The sequence below is a fragment of the Electrophorus electricus genome, chromosome 11, assembly GCF_013358815.1.
Source record: "Electrophorus electricus isolate fEleEle1 chromosome 11, fEleEle1.pri, whole genome shotgun sequence".
In the NCBI taxonomy this organism is placed as follows: domain Eukaryota; kingdom Metazoa; phylum Chordata; class Actinopteri; order Gymnotiformes; family Gymnotidae; genus Electrophorus; species Electrophorus electricus.
The window spans coordinates 16,046,857-16,071,039 of NC_049545.1; the positions used below are offsets into that span (position 1 = coordinate 16,046,857).

General features: G+C 38.4%; 1 protein-coding gene across 1 annotated transcript; it reads right to left on the reverse strand.

Annotated features, from left to right (window-relative positions):
* Positions 1 to 3,341: 3,341 nt before the first annotated feature.
* On the reverse strand, positions 3,342 to 24,097 carry kcnk12 (potassium channel, subfamily K, member 12). The gene is made up of 2 exons (XM_027027880.2): positions 23,348 to 24,097; positions 3,342 to 5,700 (listed from the first exon to the last, which is right to left on the reverse strand). The coding sequence occupies exons 1-2, from the start codon at positions 23,685 to 23,687 to the stop codon at positions 4,808 to 4,810; spliced, it is 1,233 nt and encodes a 410-aa protein (XP_026883681.1). The 5' UTR covers positions 23,688 to 24,097; the 3' UTR covers positions 3,342 to 4,807.
* Between the last annotated feature and the right edge of the window lie 86 nt (positions 24,098 to 24,183).

A 24,183-nucleotide genomic window follows, 5' to 3' on the forward strand; every position in this document is an offset into this window, starting at 1 on the left:
CAGATCTTGGATATTCCTATGATACTGGTCTGACTGTAGACTTAGGCAGCACTGCAATTTCTCATGCTTCTTGCCTTTGTGTGTGAGCCCCACTCGGTGTAGAAAAACAATTTGTGCAGTAGTGACAGGAGAGGCAGAAGTATTGAATGTTCTTTCACAAATGAGCATTAAAGACAAGGACTCTGCCAAGTTGGTGGGTCATACAGCAAAACACACACACACACACACACACACACACACACACACACACACACACACACACACACCACACACACACACACACACACATCAGTACACACACATCAGTGGCTGCATGTAAAAAAAAAAAAGAAAAAAAAAAAGGGACTGTTTGATAGTTTGGATTTAAGGTATGTATTGTTTCATGTTTTGCCAAAAAGATGGCAACATTCATTATTATCCATATTACCCAAATTTACAGACTAAAAAAATCAGTCTTCAGAACACATTTTTATTTTTATATGGGTATCTTTTGTTTCAGTTTTATCATTAGTTACATAAATATAAAAGTACATTCATTGTTAATAAATGTGCAACTTGCAACTGGGAGGAAATTGCATATTGTAAATCAATTATACAGCACAGTGCAGGCAACATGGGAAATGTACTTGTGGGACAAAGAGAAATGAGAGGTCAGAGGTGTGAAGCCAGGTTTATAGTACTTAGGTCATGTGACTGTCAGAGTAGATCCATTAGATCCATTAGAATTAGGGGCTGTTAATAAACATAAAAAGTTGCAAACAAGTTTATTGAAATCATAATCACTCATTTTGTATCCGTGCCATAACAAAATTTTGTTTGCTATCCATCACAATCAATGGCACATAATCATGTATGAGAAAATAACTAATACTGTCATTGAAGAGGAGATAAAAGAAGAGATATAATTAAAATAAATCTGTGTCTCTTTTTACTCCAAGCCATATAATGGACATATAATTAAATAAACAGCTGATAATATCAAATAAACAAAACCTAATACAAAATTGGAATAACCACTTAGCTATGTCCATGGCATACACTGACTTACCCTTCAAACAAACTGAACAGAGTCTCATTTTACTTGTTGAACACTCTCAGCTTAAATATTCTTTTCCCAACACAGCTCTTTTCCCAGTGACATCAGCAGATTTCATGTGCTGTAAATGTCACAGTGTCTCTTCCCTCAGGTCACCACTAATAAATGTCACATTGCCTAACCTCACACAAGCAATGTTTAATTTCACCCTTTACACACCCACAAAAAAACTCATGTAACTGTAACAGGTAATAATCTAAACCTGGTTTCTGCACCCCAGGCAGATAGCATACATAGAAATTTTACTTACATATTTTAAATCAGGCAGCCTAGCAGCAACCTTTGGACTCATTTGGCTTTCATATTGCTGTAGATAAAAACATAAGAGAATGAAAGACTGTTGAAGTGAAAGTGATGAGGGGAACTGAAAGTTTCAGAAGCTACTGAACCGCGAAAAAAAGGAAAAGAAACTTTCCTTCCATACTCCTGCAGCAAGGAGAATTAGGAGTCTGAGGCATATAGATCCATTGCAATCAATGGAGATACATTTTGCAAAATGCAAAAGATTATATCTTGTACGGAATAGGTAATTACATTACACAAAGAAAAATAAGGCAGTTGATACTCAGACATGCATGCAATATTTTTTGTGAATTAGTATCCTTAATCCATTTATCTTTAATATTTTAAAGGCTTGAAAACATTATTGTACACTACCTGCATTGTACATTATTGTACTCTACCTGCATTGTACACTATCACAGGCTGCAACCCAGACCTAGATGACATTTGTTTTTTATTTGTGTGCACATCATCATTTCAAAACCTCAATCTTGTTATGTCATATTATGTTATTCTTATAGTTAGCAAATTTCTGTGTCTGCCTAATTTCAATGCCTTACAGGCTCTCTATGCACTTAGTTTGTATTAATGTATTCCCTCCTACACATTTGTACAGAAGTAGAAAAATATAACTATAAGAGCTTATACAAGTGAATTTGTATGGCTTCAACATAAGTGCATGCAGGATACTACATCAAGCCTGAAGGTTTAACTACCTGAGGGGTTTTCTTTTTTTTTTTTTGTTTTTTTTTGTTTCTCTCATTTAGGAAAAGCAGTTGCATGTGTGTGTTTTTTAAAAGTCCTTTCTCAACTTAAGTTAGTGTGGAAAATATCTGCAATTTCCATTATGGCACACTGCACCATTCTCAGGAATCCCCCAAGCTATTTACAGTACTATTTGAGTGTATGGTGCCAAGAGAGGCATGGTTGTGAGAGACAATATGCTACACTAGATACACTGAGCTGAGCTGCTAAGAAAAGAGGGTGGACTGGGAGGTGTGTGTAGGCTTTGGAAGGTGGTAGGAGCTAATGGGGGATATTGCTCAGTCAAACTACTAGAGACAGAGAAAAAGAGGGAGAGGTTTCCAGATTTGAGGTACCGGCACCATGTGTTTTTAACAGTTTTCCTATGCCTCACTTGATTTCTTAAAAGTCTAATAAGTAACAAATTCAGATTACAGTTACATTGGTGTGAGACAAAATTTATGTTTAAAGAAGAATGCTACCATCAGACTGCAGAACATCACCTAGAAATGCCTGGTTAGCCCAGTTAGAATTGGAAGAGTAAACTGGAAATTAAAAACTCATCACTATAGAAAAGTAAGTTTACTGGCCTTTACTACTTGCTATGTACTACACAACATACATACAGCTTTCTTGTTTTTTAACATTTGTGTGTGTCAGGAGGGAGGGGCTGGGGTAGAGTGAGAGAGAGCCGTGTTTGAAGGACACACCAATCATTTAGTGCTTAGCTCTTCCCAAGTTTGTTCTGTGTAAATGAGTGCAGCATTTCCAACTCTAACTTGTTCCTGTTTAGGCACTAATACATTACTATTTAGGCCTTTATTTTTGAGTAAAGAGGTATCACGTGTCACCCATCTCTCTTGGTATTTCTTTCTCCCCGTCTCTATCTCCCTCTCTCTCCTCTCTCCTCTCTCTCTGTCTGTCATTCTCTCTCTCTGCTGTTTTTTAATGTTAAAGGTTAACATTGTACCATATCACAGTGCTTTGAGAGGGTAAAAATATTTTTGAGATGTCCTAATGTTTTGTTTTTGATTTATGTACTGCAAAATAATTTCTCATACACATAGTTTTGGTGTGGGACAGGGGGATGTGCCCCCAAACCCCCCGGCAGTAATTCCTTCTCACACTACTCATATAATTTGTTAGGTAGGGTGGTATGAGCGAAGACCCCCCCCCCCCCAAAAAAAAAAAAAAGATAAAATGAAACCTATGCCACTGATTTTTCTATGAAGCAATGTTAAAAGTAACAAATATTTTATCTGAGATTCCTGTTGATTCTACATGGATTTCAAGAAGTAAATGCATTTTAGTACAAATATTGAGGGTTTCTCTTTATTCTGGGGTCTTTTTGCACATAGTACCAAAAGAGATGAATATGACTGATCCTCATTAAAGACTCCCAAGATTACATAGGTTTTCAACTGCTTATCTCAGCAGTAAGAGAGTTTAACCTTGGGTTTAACCCAAAACTCTCAAACTGGAAAGCTGTATCAATTCCAGGCATTAAAAAATGCTATATAGCAGACAGGGGTCATTTTTATGCTCAAGAATGCACACCTGACTCTGCTTTGGAAACAGCCACTCTCTATAGGAAGGATGCAGAAAAACCTTTGCTTTGCAACCTTTGTCCACAAAGTCAACAGTTTCAAAACATAACATTTCTAGTCCAGACAATTCAGTAGCACATAAGTTACATAGTACTTCCATATAAAGAAACATATGTTGTAAGTTTTTTTTAAATCCTTTGACAGCATTTTGTAAGCATGGAATCTTCAGCATAAAACCTCTGCAGTCTTCAGTATATAAATCTAAACCTTAAGTATCTTAAACATTGTTGCTGTCATGCCAAGAATGTTTAATCCGATATACTACTATACTGTATAATGTGTATAGTTAACATTCTAATGTGCATGTTCTGCATTAATAATTACATCATTTACTTTCTTCTTTCTCCTCAAGGCAATTTGCAATGAAAAAAAATCAATACTCTAATGAGAAAGAGACCAGTGATGCATTGCTGTAAATACAGATATGTGCAATGTATTCTGAGTTGACAATAATGCTACCTTTATCAACATTTCGGAGAGATGAGGCTGTTCATCACATCAGCTCTAGCTCAGGCATGGTTTGCCTACTGAACAGTGCTTGTGTCTAAGACTAATGTCTTTGTTTGGGTATTATCAATGTAACTCAGGAACCCATTCCATATATTTTACACACTAGAGCAGAGGAAAGGTGGAATGCCCTGGATATATCCAAATATATACTTTATTCATTTCAGAGTCCTTGTATAATTCTTGGAAACATATAGGCTTAAGCAGGTCATCATCCAGTGATCCCAGTCTTAACAGAATACCAATATGCTGATGATTTTTCAAAACTAATCTTTGATAACCAACTGAAAAATTATTGGGATGACTTGCTCAGTGCTATACATAGCTGAGACAAATCCCTGACCAATGAACTACCATCACCTCAGTATAAACCTTGGCTCAAAAAGATATCAGAAAAGCATCATGCATATCATGCTGTGCCACTGGTCCTCTTATACAAGGCAAAGTCAAAACACAGACAAAGTCAAATATAATCTCTGTGTGTATACTTCGAAAGTTGTCTAGAAAAGCTTCCCTGCAAACTAAAGAATTATTAGACAAGTATACTTTTTTGTTGATCCACAAGATGGCTCTACCTGGAGTCACTAGTCTCTGCCAGTCTGTTGTTCATAATGCCTAGGGCTCCAACTCCACCAGAGAATCCATTGTGCCTTGAGCTTCCACAAACTGTCAGAGGGTAACCATTTGCCGACTCTGAGAGCTGCTTCTGCATGATGGCCAGCGATATCTTATTTGAGCCTGTCAGGTCTCGCATGGAGATCATCTCGCCAGAGAGCCTCCTTCCATCCGTGTCACTGTCGCAAGGTCTCTCTGAGTCTAGTGGCTGGCCAAAGCGGCCCTGTCTGAGGCGTGACCCAGGCCGGATTGCATTGCGCCGCCCCAAGAACGCATTGGTCTTGTTGCACCGCTGGCAGCACAGGCAATTCATCTTGCCCAGCATCCAGTTTAGCACCTGCTTAATGACGATGGAGATCACGTTAAACAGTGAGTAGATGCAACATACTCCAGTCAGGATGAAGAGGAAGTTGGCTAGTCGGTACAGGCTCTGGTGCTGGTAGGACTCACCCTGACTGCTCACCAGGTCCCCAAATCCAATGGTGCTGAAGGTGACGAAACAGAAGTAGAGGGAGTCAAGATAGGCCCAACCTTCGACGGGGCTATACATGGCCGATGCGCAGCAGGAGATGACAATGGCAGACAGGCCCAAGATCAGCATCACATGGTAGACAGACGGCTTCCAGCCAGGCAGGCTGCTGGCTGCAAAATCTCGACAGATCCCCGGTGGGAGGAAGCCACTGGTGCGAAGGCGACGCAGCCGAAAGGCTTTCATCACCACGGCTAGCAGGGTGATGATGCGCTCCAGGAAGAGGTTGAAGAAGAGAATGGTGCCTGCACAGCCAAGGAGGCCATAAAAGATCAGGAACACTTTGCCAGCTACTGTCACTGGGGTCGTCATTCCAAAGCCTAGAGGAGCAAGACAACAGCGTTATCCAAGGGATTCTTTTTAAATATGATTGAACACAAGAATTCCTCCTGAGAACAAAATGTTGAGGGAGGTGTGTGAGGCAAGAAGGGTACTTTTTCATTTTTTTAATGGTAGAAAAAGTTTTTTGTTAAATAAATAACAACAATATATTCTCTGCTAATTGCAAATACTTTAAACATTTTTTCCCAAGATTTGATATTTCTACATATATATAATATATATGATAAAACTATGATTCAAGGCCTATTTTTCAAGTGGAACCATAGCACTGATGGTTCAATTTTACAATTGGATAGTCTAAATTAATTATGCAGCATGACAAATGAATTCTGAAAAGTTAAACAGTTGCTCATAAGCAATGATTTTGGAAAAAACTAAACAGAAAATAATATAAATAAAAACTTTAAATTAGTCTTTGCACTGGTTGTGTTGCTATAAACAAGCTTATCACGCTTTAAATTAATCATTTTTCCATGGGAGAAAAAAGTGAACTTAGAGTCGTCTATGTACGAGTTTGAGAGAGAGAGATAGAGATTTATTGAAAGGGATATATAAGCAAGCATTGGGTAAAAACTGACAGCACATGGTAAAACCTAATGCTGAAACAGGGAAGGGAAGTTAATTGTTGCACCGAGCAGTAGTGCACCTGCTAGAACAGTATACGCACGCACACACACACACACACACACACACACACACACAGACACACACACACACACACACACACACACACACACACACACACACACACACACACACACACACACACACACACACATATACATACATACATACAATAAAAATACATAAAAACTCCAAACATATGCTCACAATCTGGGCATGCTGGGAATGCAATACACCCCAACAACAGGTCTAGTATTCACACATGGCCTTGCCATTCTGAAAATAGTTCAGGTCTTACAGCATATTGAACCCGCTCAGTCAAATACAGCCTGGTGGAGGGGGTGTGTTAAAGTAAAAAGCAAGATCAAGATGCCCTTGCAAGCACCCATTATTAATTAATGAACCTTACACTTTCTCTCCTCTCTCTGAGCGCTAAGAGTTTTCTTGTTAACTGACAGGCAATGTGAAGTCTCCTGAGAGCAACCCAGCTCTGTGTCTCATTATGGTCTCAATTACTCAATTGTACTCAATCGGCCTGAGTACTTTTGACTGCCATGTCAGGAGGCAATAGATGCTGAGAGCATAGAAAAGAAATAACTACACAGACAAACAACAAGTAACTTGTTAGACTTGCAAGACCTTTTCTGGGAACTTGCAAGGGATCTTTTAAAGGATTTTCATTTAATATGACATTCTGAACCATGACGAATGTTTGAAGGACACAAGACAAAATTTACAGGTACTTTAGCAGGAAAATGAAAAACATTAAAAATACTTTATAGTGTACTCTAAGTGAATACTTTCTTTATTGTAAAATATAATCAGCATCATATGTAACATCTGACACAGCAGTGATTATTTGACAGACAAAACTCAATGTGAATGTGATTAACTCAAATCTCAGATGTTACATTCATACATACTATGGTCTAACTAAACTAGGTGTTTACTTTCTTGTCTTAAAGTCACATAACCGTTAATTTAATTCTTGGTGGTTTGCTCAGGTATAGAGAGCCTCAGAAAAATTGACTCAATTCAACTATACTGAATTTGCACTAATGCTCTTATTGCTTCATCCACACCTTCTCTGCCATCATGCCATTTACTTTTAGAAAATAATTACACCAGAGAAGATCTCAATCGGCTATCTCTCCACAGCACTTCACTGAGCTTTATAATCAGGCATTCAAAACTGCCCATTACCACAGCATGTCTGTGCTTCCTTCCAAACTCACTCCACATCCCAGCCAATACAAGTCACTGGAACTGGACCCATGAACACATATAATGCCTAATCTGCTCTCCATTCATCTCCTAGGATTAATGCTAGTGCCGAAGAGTGAATTTACTTGGCAATAAGGGTGAGTGTAAATTTCATCATTATAAAATGGTTAATGATTGCTTTCGATGTAATTATGCCCAAAGGAGAAGAACTTGTAGGATGTGAAATTGAAATCACGTTATCTTTAATTACAGGCTTTTGCCTTGACTAAGAAGAACCAATCATTTATTTTTAAATGCCTTGGCAGAAACTGAAATGGTGGTACTGAGGAAGTATCTAAAAAGGAACTTTGTCATTTTATAATACAGATTTGAGCAATCATGTCAATACTGTATGAAATGGTAAATTATTTTCTTGTTTGTGTGTGGAAAATGTGTAATAAACAGATGAAAATATTGAAAAATTGAGCAAAATGATTCTGCATCTATAAAACAAAATTAATAGAAAATTACTAGCATAGCAAAAAAAAAAATAGTTTAGATATGGAAATAAGTTCCATCATTTCACAAGGGCAAAAGAGTTTTCTTCCCTTCTATCATCTCAGTGAATAATGTAACAGTGAATGAAGCACATGAAAATAGAATATAAATCTCTTGCATAAACTGATATTTCTGTTTGCAGTAGACTAGTAGTTTCATAATGTTTTCACATTTTATAATACATATATGATTCAGGACTAGTTGAACACCAGGTGTTATCTCTGTAAACTCAATAAATATGCATGCTTCTGCAGACATCTTCAGGTGCTATAGAAATAAGAGATAAATAAAAATTAAGTTTCTGAATACATAGTTTCTGCAGGCATGTTAGCTTTGGCATACTAAGTGGATTGGGAAAACTTCTGGGTGGGAAAAATATAGGGGAAAAAAAAGAACCATATTACAACTACAAGACTCTAAATACACAGGACAATAAAATTTGAACTTTTTTTCCCCCAACCTAAAAAAAAGGTAAAAGGTGAACCTTAGTGGTATTTTGAGTGTCCAATTCCTGACTGGGTTCAAATCTATTTTTAGAACATTTCTATCATGTATGGTTTTTAAGTGATAGGGCAATCAATTAAATTTTATATTAATTATATATTATTGTTATTGTACCTAAAATGTGTGCAGATGTACTTCTAAAATGTAATATTTCTGCCTATATTTGGCCTCAGGAACATCTCTAGTGTACTTCAATAGTCTGCCAACATAGAAGGGATCCACTTTCCTTGGTACTGCTTTTTTATACTGTACATAATGACATATAACTTTGCTAGAACAGAAAAAACTATGGCTGATAGAGAAATGCTGAAAACATATTTGGATTCAGCATGAAAAAAATCAATAAACAATAAACAGTGATATTAATTGAGCCCTCGCAATGAAAAAAATTAATGTCCATTTACTGTTCAAAATAAAAACAATAATATGAAGCATTATAAAAGTCAAAATAAAGCATTTTAGAATTTTAATGTAATTTTAAAGTAAAAGTTGTACAAAACCTAAAATAACTGATTACACAAAAAATTGGAAATAGCTGATATATGGTTTTTCGTTACAAGGGCTCAGTTGGAAATTCCAATCAAATAAAATAATAAAAACTAAAACTTGATAAATTTGTTGGAGTGTAAGCTTATCACATGGAAAATATAACACATGATTAGCTGCTTTAGGCAGATTGCTAGTGAAATCAACAGGAAAATTGAGCTGTTTTGTGTCCAATGCCTGACAACACAGAGAAAGAAATATGGGGACAGTCTAAAAAGTATAGTTTGAAAATACATTGTACTTATAAATATACAGGTATATCGGAATATTATGACCACCTACCTAACAGTGATAATAACCACCATGACTTGGACAACACGATTCAGATGATGTGGTATGGACTATTAGGTAAGGGTTGGTATCCAGAGGCACTTGTGCCCATTCCAACTGCAGTAGAACACTGAAGTCCCTCAGATTATGTGGTTGTGGGTCAGCACTTTGGAACCCAGTGATACAATGTTCCCACCAGTGGATTGAGATTGGGTGAGTTAGCAGGGAAAGATAGCAAAGTACCTGTCGTACCCTTGAAACCACTCATGCACCACCCTTGCGCAGTGAGGTGTAGCATTATCCTATTGATGTGTACCAATTCCATCAGGGAAGAATGTTAACATGTATGGGTGCAAATGATCTGCTAGGATTGCTAAGTACCCTGTGTACATTGCAATTCAGAGATTCATGCAAAGGTATTTGTGATCCAAGATCTTGCCAGGAAAACATCTTCCCACAACCACGCTGCATTTGGCCCACAGTTGTCTCTTGGAGGTGGTTCTCATATGTTTGCAGCATATATGTGTGCCAACTTTATGCAGCACGAATCTGGATTTGTCTGAGAAGGCAACGATTTTCCAGTCCTCCATTGTCCAATTGCAGTACTTCTGCGCAAACTGGGAGTACCAAAGGTTCATGTTGACAATGACTTGGTTAACATCGGTGCCTTAACCATGCGTCTGCTTTGCAGGGCCAGATGTAACAGTATTTGCTCCACTTTGGACCCTCTGGCATCAATGGCCAATCAGGCACCACGATTATGTCATTGGGAGACACTCGATATGTGAGAAGTCCATTCACAGTAAACTTTCACTACTACTGTAGAAGTATGCACCAGAGACCTAAAAGGGAGTGATGGTTTCCTGGTGCAGTGTAAGCTGTCTTTCACCTACTAGCTGCTCATGCCCATGCAGGTGGCTTTTATCATCAGCTGGCTCACAGGGAGAGCTAAAGCTTGTAGCACTATGCTACTGGTGACTACCAACTCTCTACTGAAATGTAACTACCCTGACTTTACACCTCAAACAGGGTTCCTGTCAGCAGTAGGATATTCTTTGTATATCACACCCTGGCAGCAGCATGTTGAATGAAGAATGAAGAAGCATTGGATGATGTTTTTGTGAAGGACTTGCATGCAGAAAAAAAGAATCCTAGATGAGGTGGTTGATCATTGCATCCTGTTTGGAAGAGTAACTTCTTGGCATAGAGGTGCTGCCACTGCCATCTTCCCTTATTGTGCGAATGCTGGAAGAAGGCCTTGTGGGGAAAGGTATCACACACCAAACCCCACTTGTTCACTTGCAGACCACTGCTCTACACAAAAAACATATTTCCTTCATAGATATAGACTCTTCTGACCACCCTATTACTCTAGGGCTCCCATGGTTGTGCAAACATAACTCATCTCCTGGCCTAACAATCAAATTATTAAACTGTCCCCCTTATGTCATGCCCATTTTCTCAGGCCTGTGACCCTGCCCCTCCTGTCTACTTCTATTAACATCCCTATTGCAGCTCCCTACAGTGCCCTCGTCAATGTATTCAGCCCAGGCAAGGCCACACCCCCTCATACCTCTCCACCTCAACTGCCTCAGCCAGTGTCTCCTTCATAAAGAAGGACAGCAGGCTGAGGCCAACCTGCTGTCCCTGCTTTCACCATTTTGGACTACCAGAAGACATCATCTCCCACCAAGGGCTACAGTTTACATCACAGGTGGGGAGTGAATTCCTGAACAAGCCTTATGTCTGGGTATCAGGCCTTTGGTCAAATTGAGAGAATCAACCAAGAGAGACTACCATCTACCAACCAGGAGATTGTGTGTGGATGGCCACAAAAGATGACAGGATTGGTGCAGGTGGTAATCTTGACCCCAGATATGTTGACCCTTCTACCATCACCGAAAGGATCAACATGGTCACCTACCAGGTCAACCTATCTGCTATTAGTCCTCTGCATTTCATGTGTCCTCCCTTAAGCCTATCACTGCAAATCCCCTAGACAAAGCTGGCCTGCCTACCAGTACTCTGCCTCTAAGGGACATCAGGTGAAAACTGGCCTATTAAGTCAATGTGCTGATGGACTGTAGAAGATGCCCCTGAGCTGAAGATGCCCCTTGGCTGCAGAAGATGCTATGATGGATTGAGAGGTGTATGGACCTGAAGAGAGAACCTGGGTGCTGGCCAGTCCACTCCTGGACCCGGACCTCTCTGTTCTTTGTAAGAACACTTTCTCAAACAGATATATTCAATTTAGATTGACTTATGTGTTGTGATCAGATGGTAACAACACAACTGTACAGTAGCCACAAGGATATTTCAATTACACACAGTAAACTGCATATATTATGTCTCTGTAACTCTATGTGGTTCTAAAATGTTCAGCAGCTAAAAATGTATTATGTAATTTGTATGTCTGATCTCATATCTGCTAATACCAACTATAAATCCAGGGATGAGAATCTTACTGAAATGAATCATATGGAAAACTTCTAACACTATCCTGTTTAGCTGTTTAGTTGTTTTTAAAGAATGCAAACAAGAAGATATATCACCTCTTGAGTGCATTACTGAGCACATTGACAGTGAACGCCCAGTATGGTGTAATTTGGCATTTCTCCTGCCAGAAAGAGGAGCTATTTCTGCCGTCTGAGAGCCTCGAGGTATGTGAATACTGGGCCAGACTCAGGCAAAACAAAGATGATGAGGCAGAATTTTATGGTTTTTCCTGATGCCTATGTTTCTCTGCCAAACAGGAAATCATTAGTCACAGACTGGAGTGCAAGTGTCCTGCAGAAAACAGGAACAGGGTAGGATGGAGTTGGGGGGGAGGGCAGGGGTTGGTGATGAGAAATGTCCGGTCTGCAGCCCAAATTTAACCACCATCTGTCCATCAGTCAGCCTGATTCTGATCATGTGCCAGATTTTACAAATACACATAAGCAGAATATATTGTACATTCAGACATGAACAAGACATGTCATTCATGTTTCAAGCTGCCCAAAAATCTTTGTGGTCCTTTTAGATTATTCGTAATCTATCGAATACTGTTTAAAGAAGCTATTTGTTTTATAACTCTGCCAACAATTGATTAGAAACTGTGAGTGATGCTGGTCTATATACTGTATACTCACCAGCCCCTTCATTAGAATTGTATTAGGAATAATACAAGTTGATGTTAATGCTGTGTTGAAAATGGTCTGCAACCTAAATCGCATGCAATCAGCACTGGGCCTGTGGTCAGGTGTCATAATCAGGTGACTCATCCATAGTATCCATATCAACAGAAGAGCTATATTCAGTCTTTAGTTAATTATTTGATTAAACTCAACAAGTAAGTAAACTTAAAATTAGGTTTTTACAAAAACTAGGGTTTACGGTATGTACCGAACATATACATATTTACATTCAGTTTTCTCCAACATCATTGAGACAGTATTGTTTTCAGTGAAAACAAAAATATGAAATGAAGTACAGAACCTTTAAATTATTATTTTGGAACAATAGCAAAATTTCGCTTTACAACAGGCCATAAGCACAGCAAAACTGGAAGTGCACTTTTTTTTCCTCAAGGAACTTTCCCATAATGCCTATGAAATGGCTTAGCCTGAACACTAGCCTTGCCTTTACAGAACTCCTATATTCATCCAGAAGTCACAATAACCCAAAAGAACCAAAACATATCCTGACAGCCTATAGGTATAGGTAATTCCCCTATGCACCTGTAAGACCAGTAACTTCTAACTCACATTCTAAAGTACATTATCATAATTTTTTAGATGGGGGTGATATAGCAAATTTGACTTCTGGCAATAAGAAAAGAACAAACAGTCTAACAGTCTTAAGAAATATTAAATACTGCTTATGCATTACAAGTCCCAGAGCTTGATGGCAAGATATTAGATAAGAAGTCTTTGAATAAGGTTTAAAGTAAATCTTAAGAAGTGCCAGGTCTGCAAAATTCCTAACAGCTCCAGTAATGAAACATATCGTATTATATATATATATATAGAGAGAGAGAGAGAGAGAGAGAGAGAGAGACAAGAAAGTAAGTGGAAGGACTGGAATTCCCGGTAGACTATAATCCTGTTGACATTGTTTGGCAATTAAGAGTTGGCTTCCCCTAGGAAAGTTCTACCCTCTGCCACCTCCCTTTCCTGTCACACTCTTTCAATTCTTCCTTGAACCACACACACTAACACACACACAAATGTATGTGTGCGCCCTCACTTGTGCTTTGAAATCACTGCGATAGATACCTAAATAAAGGATGAGGGATACATGTTTAACTCTGTTAACACTCTCCTATACTAACTTATTATAGCAGACAAATACCAAGCATGTTAACACTGTACTACACTGATTTATTATAGCAGACAAATGTCAAGTATGTTTAACTTTGTTAACATTCCACTAAACTGACTTATTATAGCAGACACATGTCAAGGTTGCTAAGGACAGGTTGCTTTTTTGTTTTTATACAGTTGGGTCATTATTACACAAATTACACTTGATGCAAAGATAATATGACATCCTGCTTGTTGGAGGACTTTGAGCAGTCCTGAAGAGAATTGTTTTTATATCATTATTTGCATCATTGTGCATCTTTGGTGAATGATTACACTGTTTAATCATGATTTTGCTTCAAGCCAAAAAAATGCCTGTTTATTATGTATTTTTGCATTCTGAACCCAAATGTGTTTTCAGAAATGTATGTATCACTCTTTTTTTTTTTGTTCTAGTATATTTGCATTAATATGGAACAGTGCCCAAAATATACCAAAAAACCCTGGCTCTCCAATATGGTGGCAGACTACAGGTGGACACTGAAGAGGGCTGCTCCAAAATATAGGCAAATCATACATTTTAGAAGTAAGTTTGTGCATATTTTTAAGCGTAATAATGTGCAATAACAGCCTTATTTATGAGTAAGTAATATATACCTAATATAAAAATTGCCCTGTCCCTGAAAAACCAATCATGATAGAAAAAGTTTAATCAGATTTAAATCAGATTTTAAAAATAAGTTCACATTTTATTACCCAGTATTATAATTCACATTTACAATTTCATTCCCAACTTCACATTAGCAATAATTTCTTATATAGCCTACCAGTATAATCTAGATTCACAGGTTAATTTTTTGTTTCCTTAAAATGAAACAAAAACAAATAAATTCCTCACTGATATCCAAAGCTTTGAGTTTCACAACATTGGAAATCGATAATCCAACAATTTTAGCTTTGAAAAGCTTACTAAACATAATAATAATATTGGGCTATTTGGAAAACATAAGATTATAAGAGTATTCATACCATTTGCTCCAAGACAGAAATTGCTCAGAGGCATGTGTAAATGGACTCAATGTATGAAGCTGAACAATGTGTAATTAAATATGCTTTTGAATATTCCCATTTCACCTAGGTCCCAAGGCATAATAGTTTTGAAAGCCATTTGTCTCAGGGTCTCCTGGTCTGATAAGACTGCACAAACCTTAACCAAATCAACTACTACACACCAGCCAGTGTAGTAGTTCTACCATGCTCACTGTAGAATTTAATACTGGGTGCATAATGCTATGGGCATGGTTTTCAGCAGCCAATGGGAAGCAGAATGACTATAAATTGTAAAGGCTCCCAGATTATGTCATCAGAAAATGTATCGTTTGAAAATGTCAGAAAATCAGGATTTTAACACAAGTTGGTCAGTGGTTTCTAGTTATTTAAATTCCTGCAGAAACTTGTCAGGGTGGCATTTACGGCAGCCAAACATTTCCATACTAAAACCACCAATCAGGTTCACTCCACCCACACCATGATGATACTGTCCTTGAGTAGGACAACTTCTCTGTGAGACATCAGGAATCAATAGTGTGGATCTGTGTGTGCGTGCGTGTGGGGGGTGGGGGTTTCGGGGGGTGGGGGGGGGGGAGTTTTATGAGGTAACTGTGTATAGAATCAATTGAATAATAATCAGGAGAGAGGATGAAGAAAAATCAAGATTGCTGTGTCCTATAAAATCCGTTACCAGTGTGTGTGTGTGTGTGTGTGTGTGTGTGTGTGTGTGTGTGCACATGCATGAATTATGCCCTCATCTGTCCTCAAATGGGTCCATGTATGCTCACAAAAGCTATCCACAGGCAGATACAAAGATTATGTGAGTTTATTTATACTGTTGCTGTGAGTGCCAACCTCCAACCTTAAACAGGGGTCACAAGTGAAGGAAGTGAGGATGCAGGGACTGTCATGGAACGTTCCCCTCTCACTGTCACATGGTATGGCCCACCGCGTGCAGTGAGAGTTTCTTGTATGTTTGTAATGACGCCTACATGTCTGTACACACCTGCACCTAGTTAGTGTTTTGTGTTTATGCATTTAAACCCCTGTTAGTGTGTGCATAACTGTTGGTCATTGCCCTTAGTCAAATTGCCTTTGTTCCTGTCCATTTTCACAATGTCAATGCCTGTGTTTGTGTTCATCGTTTACGTTGTATGTGAGTCTCTGAAAAGACAGCCATTACCATTGTTTATTGGTGCACAACTCCACTTTCATTTGTTTCAAGTTCCCATCTAGTCAATTTATGCTCTTAAGCTGTATAGCTATTTTAGGCTTTTACCATCAAAATATTGATAATTGATTGATTACTGCATGATCTACTGCTGAAAATATTAGAGTTTTATTATGATTTATTAGTCCTTTGTGATAGCTTTTTTATACACCACTTACCATAAATGCTGTCCATTTTGGCACCATTTCTCTCTCGCTCTCTCTTTCTGTGTATCTGTGTTTGTGTATTTGTGTATGAGTATGTGTGTGTGTCTGATTTCCTGGATTGTTCTTTAAAATCAGAGAGCATGGAAATGTCACAGTTAAAAATGGAAGGGAGCATGCCACGCAGGACAGAGTGTTCAATCACATGAAAGCCATGTGCATTATCCTCACCAGAGTTTGGGCCAAACACAAAATATGTGGGGCATAAAGCTGAGGAAACCTACATTCATAATGAACAGTCAGTGAGGGAATGAGAGGTGAGAGAGAGGAAAAGAGAGAAAGGGGGCGGTGATGTTTATGCAGGGCAGTGAATTGCATTATTGTTATTCCTACTGGAAACCTGACAGATGACCGGGAACAACCGAACAATTGTAAGAGCATGAGGATTCTCACCTGCAGCTAAGTGACTCTCTCTCACCTTCCCAAATGATTTCCTTCACCTGTTTTGATGGTGAACAGGATGTGCTGTAATTCTATGAACTGTCTATGAACTGTAGGCCAAGCAAGGCAATTGGGTTTTGATGGTTTAGACTACAGTCAAGGTGAAAGTAGCAAGTAAATGGAAAAAACAGATGAAAACAGATGGGTGAAATATATTCCTCTGCATTGTCAGAGTGTCAGAGAAGAGAGGTGGCAGGACAGAAAGAGAGAAGGAGTATATTCACATTTACCATATTTTTACAGTACTAGGTCAAGCCTCAGAACAAGGAGGAATGCTTATGTGGCAGATCATAAACACTCAAATAATGGACTGAAAAGGATACATGTCAAACCATCTTTTCTATCTTAACTGTGGTCTTTAACAGGTTTTAAAAAGGGGATTCAGCTCTGTACTCCAGCTTCTCTACTCATGCTTAGGCACTGGTTTTTGGGAAGCTTGGAGCTACGTGTGTAATCAGGAAGATGTGTAATAGACCACACTAACAATACTGCTGGAGCAGCTCTGTTCCTATCACCTTCTTCTCTCAAGCCCCATAAAATCCCTCAAGCAGAGCAGAAGGAGAAAACCATCATGCCTGAAAGCTATTCTACACTGTTCCCTCAGCTTGTCCTGTTGTCTTGACACAGAAAAGCCACTATGACAAATGTCTTAAGATAAATGTAAAATACTTTACATAGGATTAGATTTCCTGCAGGAAAGAAAGTATACAAAGTCTAAGAATAAGATCAAGTTTCATAAAGAGAATCTAATCAGATTAACCTTCTAGATGGCTTTTTCTCCAGCTATAGTCCAGCTTTCCTGAGCCAGCTAATTGTCATTCTGATAAGCATCTTCCATGCAGCAGGTGATTTCAGTGAATAACACTGAGCAGAGTGTGGTCCTTGTGGGCTGGGTAAGGGAAGAGTTGCCTTTTCTCAGCTGATCATTGGATTGGTTGGTTTGCTTTACTTGGCTACAAAGGCCAGCCAGATCCATGTTAACAGGTCCCTTACCTCTAGGTACACAAGGCTGTCTGGACCCACAAAAACAGGGGATTGCTAGGGGTACAACATCAATGTGAAGCTGGTTATATAAGTCTGGGGCAGTGTAAAAGAGCAGCACAGGTAATGAACTATAGTGCCACATAAATGCCAGTGGAGGCTGCTATATGCTGTATGGTCAACAAGTTCTGGCAGAAAAGGTTTACTTAATGAATATTTGATCTTTGTCACTAATCAGATCTCTTCCATTTAAATGCACCAGTTTACGCAAATGTCATTGCAGGAACATTTTTAGAGAAAGCCAGACAAAATGGGAAAATTGTGGTTTTGAACTTTGTGAGGTGATGTTAAAAGCTATATACCTGGATTTAACTAAGCAAATCCAGAGCCTCCCATTGGAAAATTACTGCATGGGTGATTCTGTTTCAGATGGCAACAAGTTATTTAACCCTAACTGATGCATTTGCTGCAGTTGGTCCTGTCTAGGTTCAGCAACGTTATGTGCCCAAAGAATGAGGTCAGCTGACTACCTGAATATATTGAAAGACCAGGTTATTCCATCAATGGATTTTTTCTTCCCTGATGGCACGGGCATATTCCAAGATGACAGTGCCAGGATTCATTGGGCTCAAATTGTGAAAGAGTGGTTCAGGAAGCATGAGACATCATTTTCACACATGGATTGACCACCACAGAGTCCAGACCTAAACCCTATTGAGAATCTTTGGGGTGTGCTTGAGAAGATTTTGCGCAGTGGTCCAACTCTCCCATCATCAATACAAGATCTTGGGGGAAAATTAATGCAACTCTGGACAGAAATAAATGTTGTGACATTGCAGAAGCTTGTGGAAATGATGCCACAGCGAATGTGCACCATAATCAAAGCTAAAGGTGGTCCAACAAAATATTAGAGTGTGACCTTTTTTTTGGCCAGGCAGTGTAAGATGGTGAAAATCTTTAATTATAAAAGGGGCAGAATGGGCTCTGTCACCTGAAGTTCAGGGACCGTTGCATCTGCTGCACTTTAGTAGAGTAAGAGGAGTCAGAAGCACCAGATGATTTACATTTCTAGAATTTTGGCAAACACTCTAATCCAGAGCAACATACATATTTATCAGTATGATCTTATGTGTGCTCCCTGGGAATAGAGCCCATGACCTTTGTGTTACTCACATCTTACTCTAACCACGCTACATGGAAAGCTACTAGACCTTTCACACTGAGCTGCACTGTGGGAGAATTAGAACCCATTTTTGCCCCTGTAAAGCTACTGCTGTAATGATAGAATGTTTCCAGAGTACAAGGTGTAAAACTGTATGTAGGTTTCTTATCTGCTTGATGTGAGCAAGGGCCAAGGCTTGCAGAGCCAGATTGATATCTTTTTATAGTGTGATGTCCAAGAAGTGGGACGTGAGGGTGAGCTATGTTACTAAATGTCCATATCAAACTAAGATTTCCTTACCAAGATGATATCTTAATAAATGTAAGAACACTATAATAGAGCAATGTGCAAGTGATGCCTAATAGTTAATCCATTACACTAATCTGTATATACATGGTGTATTGCATTATTTGACTATGTGATGCATTATTTACCTGATATATTTGTTATACTCTTTATTACAGACAATAATTTAATAGAAATTTGCAAGTGTACAGTTAGAGATTATAGTCCATATATAGTGTGTATGGCATTTCATCATGATCAATTTTTGGCCATTTCATCATGATGCATGAGTGGATATTTTTGTAGCTAAAGCACTCTAAGCCCACAGTGACAAAAATGAGTGAAAAAAACTCCAGAAACACTACTGTGCTTGATATATCACAGCTATGTTCAGAATGGTTCACCACCCAAATAAAATTCAACAGTGGCTTTGTAGTCAGAAACTGACCATTGATGAATGGGGTAGAAGGTGGCTGAAAGGTTGTGCATGGCAGCTTGTATCTATAAGATAACCTAATAACCTGACTAGTGAGTATACCTTCAAGATAGATATTTCAAATAAAGTGATTTTCATTACAATCAAGATGATAATCAAAATTTCACTTTTCAGGATTTGTAAAATATTGACATAGCTACATATGTTTGTGATGATACAATGAAACAAAGCTATCTGTTCTTATGTTGATAACACCACGATGTAGCTTTATTAGATTTATAGATCCTGTTTATATGAAAACCTTGTGTACTACACTGATATTTTTACTACCTCTAACCTGCATCTTTAACTATACTAGAACTATACTATACTACAGTATACACTCTCTCAACCCCCCCCCCACACACACACAGAGAAAGAAGGAAAGTTGATAAAACAAACAGTGTCATTGTCAGTACACTAGAATCTCCTATATTCTTGGAATTCCCTATACTTTACTGAAAACTATTACAGGATTTAGGACCTATATAACTTCTCACCACCTGTTGACCAGTTGTAAGTGACATTATCAGTAGCCTGCCAAAGCTGAGCAAATTGGTCAGGAATGGAGACTGGTGACATTTGCTAAAGACAGGCTATTTAGAGCTTTAAACATTATAAGTCATGAACATTAATGTTGTAGACAAACGGAATGGAAGCCAGTGTAAATTGAATGAGACGAGAGTAATATGCTCTCATTGTCTTTTCCTGGTAAGGCTTCTCTATTGTGAACTACAGTGACTCTGACTGACTGCACAGAGTAGTTAGTTCCCTTGAAAAAATCCATAAATTGAAAAAGGTCCATAAGAATTCACCTCCCTTGCTTTGAAATTTAAATGACCTCTGAGGTAAGCAACACTTACTTTGTCACATAATTACATTTACATTTATGGAATTTAGCTGATGCTTTTATCCAAAAAAACCCCTTACAGTTATGATTTGAGGGTTAAGGGCCCAACAGTGGTAAATTGGCAGGGGTGGGGCTTGAACCAGGAACTTTCTGATTATAAGTTAAGTACCTTAACCATTGCCCTCCATTACTGGGTTAAAGTCCAGCATTGTGCAGCTGAGCCTACATTATTTCAGTGTAAATATATGTTTTGATGAGAGGTTAGTACCTAAAATCACAGTTAATCTGACAAAAGCCAAAAGACCAAAGTAGAACTTTTGCAGTTTAATACTAGGCACAATGATTAGTGCAATCTAACACTGCATATTGCACTAAGAACATTATCCCTGTGGTAAAATGTTGTGTGCGAAGCATCATGCTCTGGAGACAATATATTACCAGGGACTGTAAAAGTTATAAAGACAATACAACAATAGATGGACATAAATCAGATATGCAAATGCCCTGGGAAATGAGAGATGATTCATCTTCAAACAGGACTGTGACACAAAACATACACTACAAGTCATACTGCAGTGGCTTAAAAACAAAGAGGTCAATTTCCTAATCCAACTGAACTCCTACACTTACACTTTATTTGAAATACCAATCTTACAATCTTGGCACAATTTAAGTTAATAATAATAACAATAATAATAATAATGACATTAATAATAAAGTTTAAATTATATAGCGCCTTTCACAGTCTCAAGGTGGTTTTACAATAGCAATAAAGATGGAGAGAGAAAAAGACATTACACATTAATTAGCAACTATGAATAGGAAGAGATGTTATGAGAAATGTTGAGAAAATTGGTGTTTTAAGTTTGAAAACGGAAAGTGAAGAGCAGACACGGAGAGAGTGAGGATCTGCCTCCTACAGAGACCAAGCTAAACTTGAGGACTTAAAGAAGACCAGCATCAGAAGACCGAAGTATACAGGTGGTGCTGTAGGAGTTCAGATAGGTAGGGAGGTGCAAGACTGTGCAAAGCTTTGAATGTAAGGAGGAAAATTTTATACTGAATGTGTTCAGGGATGGGGAGCCATTGTAACTGATATAGAATAGGGGTGATGTAGATTGTTTTTCTAACATGTAGGAGAATTCTCGCAGCTGAATTTTCAACATATTGAAGTAAATGGATGGTATTGTTTGGGTTGATAAAAGAGGGAGTTCCAGTAATCAAGATGGAAGATGATGAAAGCATGAACCAGATTTTCAGCATCTTGTTTGGAGAGCATGAGCCTAAGCCTAGCAATATTTTGGAGATGAAAAAAGGCATTTTAATCGGTGACTTGATGTGGGGTTCAAAAGAGAATGAAGAGTCACAAAATACAGGTTCCTAACTGCAGATGAGGATTCGACCTGGGATTCTCTGCTCACCCTATTGCCACTGTGTAAAATGGACTAAGCAGAGAAGAAGATGACACTTGAGATAAATGTCTTATTTATCTATATTTCTTAAATATTTCTTAATGCTATTATATATTTTTCTTAAATATTATTATATATTTCTTAAATGTTATTTATATGAAGCTCAAATTATTAATCAGCATTAAGAGTTACAGAAAAACGTCCCAGGTCTTGGATAAAATTTGTAGCCATTTTTCATCTTAGGCTTAGTATTTCTGCTTTATCAGAATTCAGAAGAATACATGTTCCAGTCTTATAAGTATTCTTGTGTTTTAGCATTACAAATTAGTCAATACATTTTTATATTTTGCTTAAGGCAAAATAAATAAATAAGAACCACAACAACCCTAAAACAGAACCTTGTTGGACTCCAATCCTGCACTCTTTTGAGATTAGACAAATCGGCATTTAAACTAATGTGTAATGCCCTGGCTGACACCCAGCCAATACACTACAGAAAATGGTAGTATAAATTCAATCCAGCTATGATGTACTGACAAGAGGTTTTGGAGCAGTAGAAGATCTACATGATCTACACATGTGCATGAAATTGTAAACTAACACACTATAGAAGCCCTACAGCATTTTTTACTTAGGAATTGACTGAAAAGCAAACACACACATGTACATTACATATAAACCAGAAGAAATCTGTGTGATTCCTTGGGTCTAAAGTACTTTAAGGCTCATGTATAATGCTTACATTATACCCTGACTTGTCACTTATCAACCCTTTGTATGGTACTTTTAATAGTCATCAAAAAGACTCTGAGGGAGTAGGTGTGTCTACACAAGATGCTGGCAACCTGTCAAAACTGTCAAGAGAATTTCTCATTACTACTACTACTACTACTACTTCTTTTACTGCTACACACAGACACACACACACACACACACACACACACACTGACCAGAGGGCAACCTTGGAGGTGCCCTTACTCTTTAGTGACCCTTGCTTTTTGGTGACCTGTCACAGATGTAAATGTTATTTGCAATGTACAGGCATTAGAGCACTTGGTTTTTGGGACCTAGCCATTTAGCAGACTTTGAGCCTCAGGCTGTGTCCTGAACTTCAACAGCAGGGATCCTTCCTCATACCAATGTCACTGGCACGCCCGAGAGTGTGCACACTATGGGTGCCTTGGGGCAAGAAAAATCTTATCTAGTTTGTTGGTGCAATGCCAGTGGAAAAAGTGAAATGTGTGAAAATACTGATTGCATCTTTTATTTGCAGGCCGGCGCGCTGAATGTGGATATGTAATGTTATAGAGGTACACATGTAGCCAGATATCCATGACTTGTTGCAGAGGTTATAATATTTTTTAAGAAACAAAATTCAGTTGAAATAATGGTGTATGCTATTTTGAACAAAACTGTTCAACTGTTTTAAATGTTCAGATTTTAAGATAATTCAAGTAATTACATGTTAAAGGGTTAACGTCCCATGTGTAATCAAGTTGCTTTCCAATATCCTAAAACGTTTTATTAATATAACTTAAACAACTCACCAATAGTTGATACGACTGTTCCAACAAAGTAGAATGCCCCTGTAAAATCCCATCTTGGTCTAAGAGAGTCTGCTCTAATTCCCGCAGCAACAGCAGTTTCATATTCCCGCAGAAAAGAGTTCAGATCCTGTAAAGTGATATTGAACCTATCGCTAAAGTTGTACAAAGTCCGGTTCCAGCGTACATGGGCTTGCAGCTCTGACGGCCTCTCGATGGCGGAAAAGACTGCAGCACCACACAAAAGATACACCAAGATCAAGATGGCAAGGAGCAAAAAGCGGCCGTTGTCCTCGTTTATGTGAAGGGAGCGGCAGCCTGGCAGTCGCTGACCAGGCATCATCCAAATTTCAGCACCACAAGAGCAAGGGACAGCGACCAGCTCCGCGTTGGAGCTTGCAATAGCATTTGCGTGGATCAGATTTTACGCGAGAGCGCTACTTATATAATTCTAGCATTGATTTCTGAAATACTACTATATTAATAGCGAAGTTAGAAAATAGATGAGTTTAAAGAGACATCTTTTAACCTCTTGCAGAATTATAAAACAGGTAAACTCATCTTTAGAGTGTAAGAAGTCATTCTGTTACATCCCAAGGTATCCCATAACGCTATAATATTTGTAAATCCGCGACGGGCAACAAGATAATTCGTTACTTCGCAGATTACTGCCTCGGAGGAAAAAAAATATGGCATTAATGTCCAGTGCTAAACCTCTTTTTTAATGTACTTTTTAAAGGCTGCAGCAGTGTGCTCAGACCTGCTCTTCTGGATGGCCATTGTGCTAGTTATCTCTGAACTGGCACCCCGTTCACCCTTTGGGGGTTACCGCATCAAAC

Excerpts from the sequence above, each read along its gene's own strand:
- kcnk12 (XM_027027880.2), bottom strand. The coding sequence starts at position 23,687 with ATGATGCCTGGTCAGCGACTGCCAGGCTGCCGCTCCCTTCACATAAAC. Across the intron at positions 5,701-23,347 it reads AACAGTCGTATCAACTATTG|GCTTTGGAATGACGACCCCA; the intron begins GTGAGTTGTTTA and ends TTGCTCCTCTAG.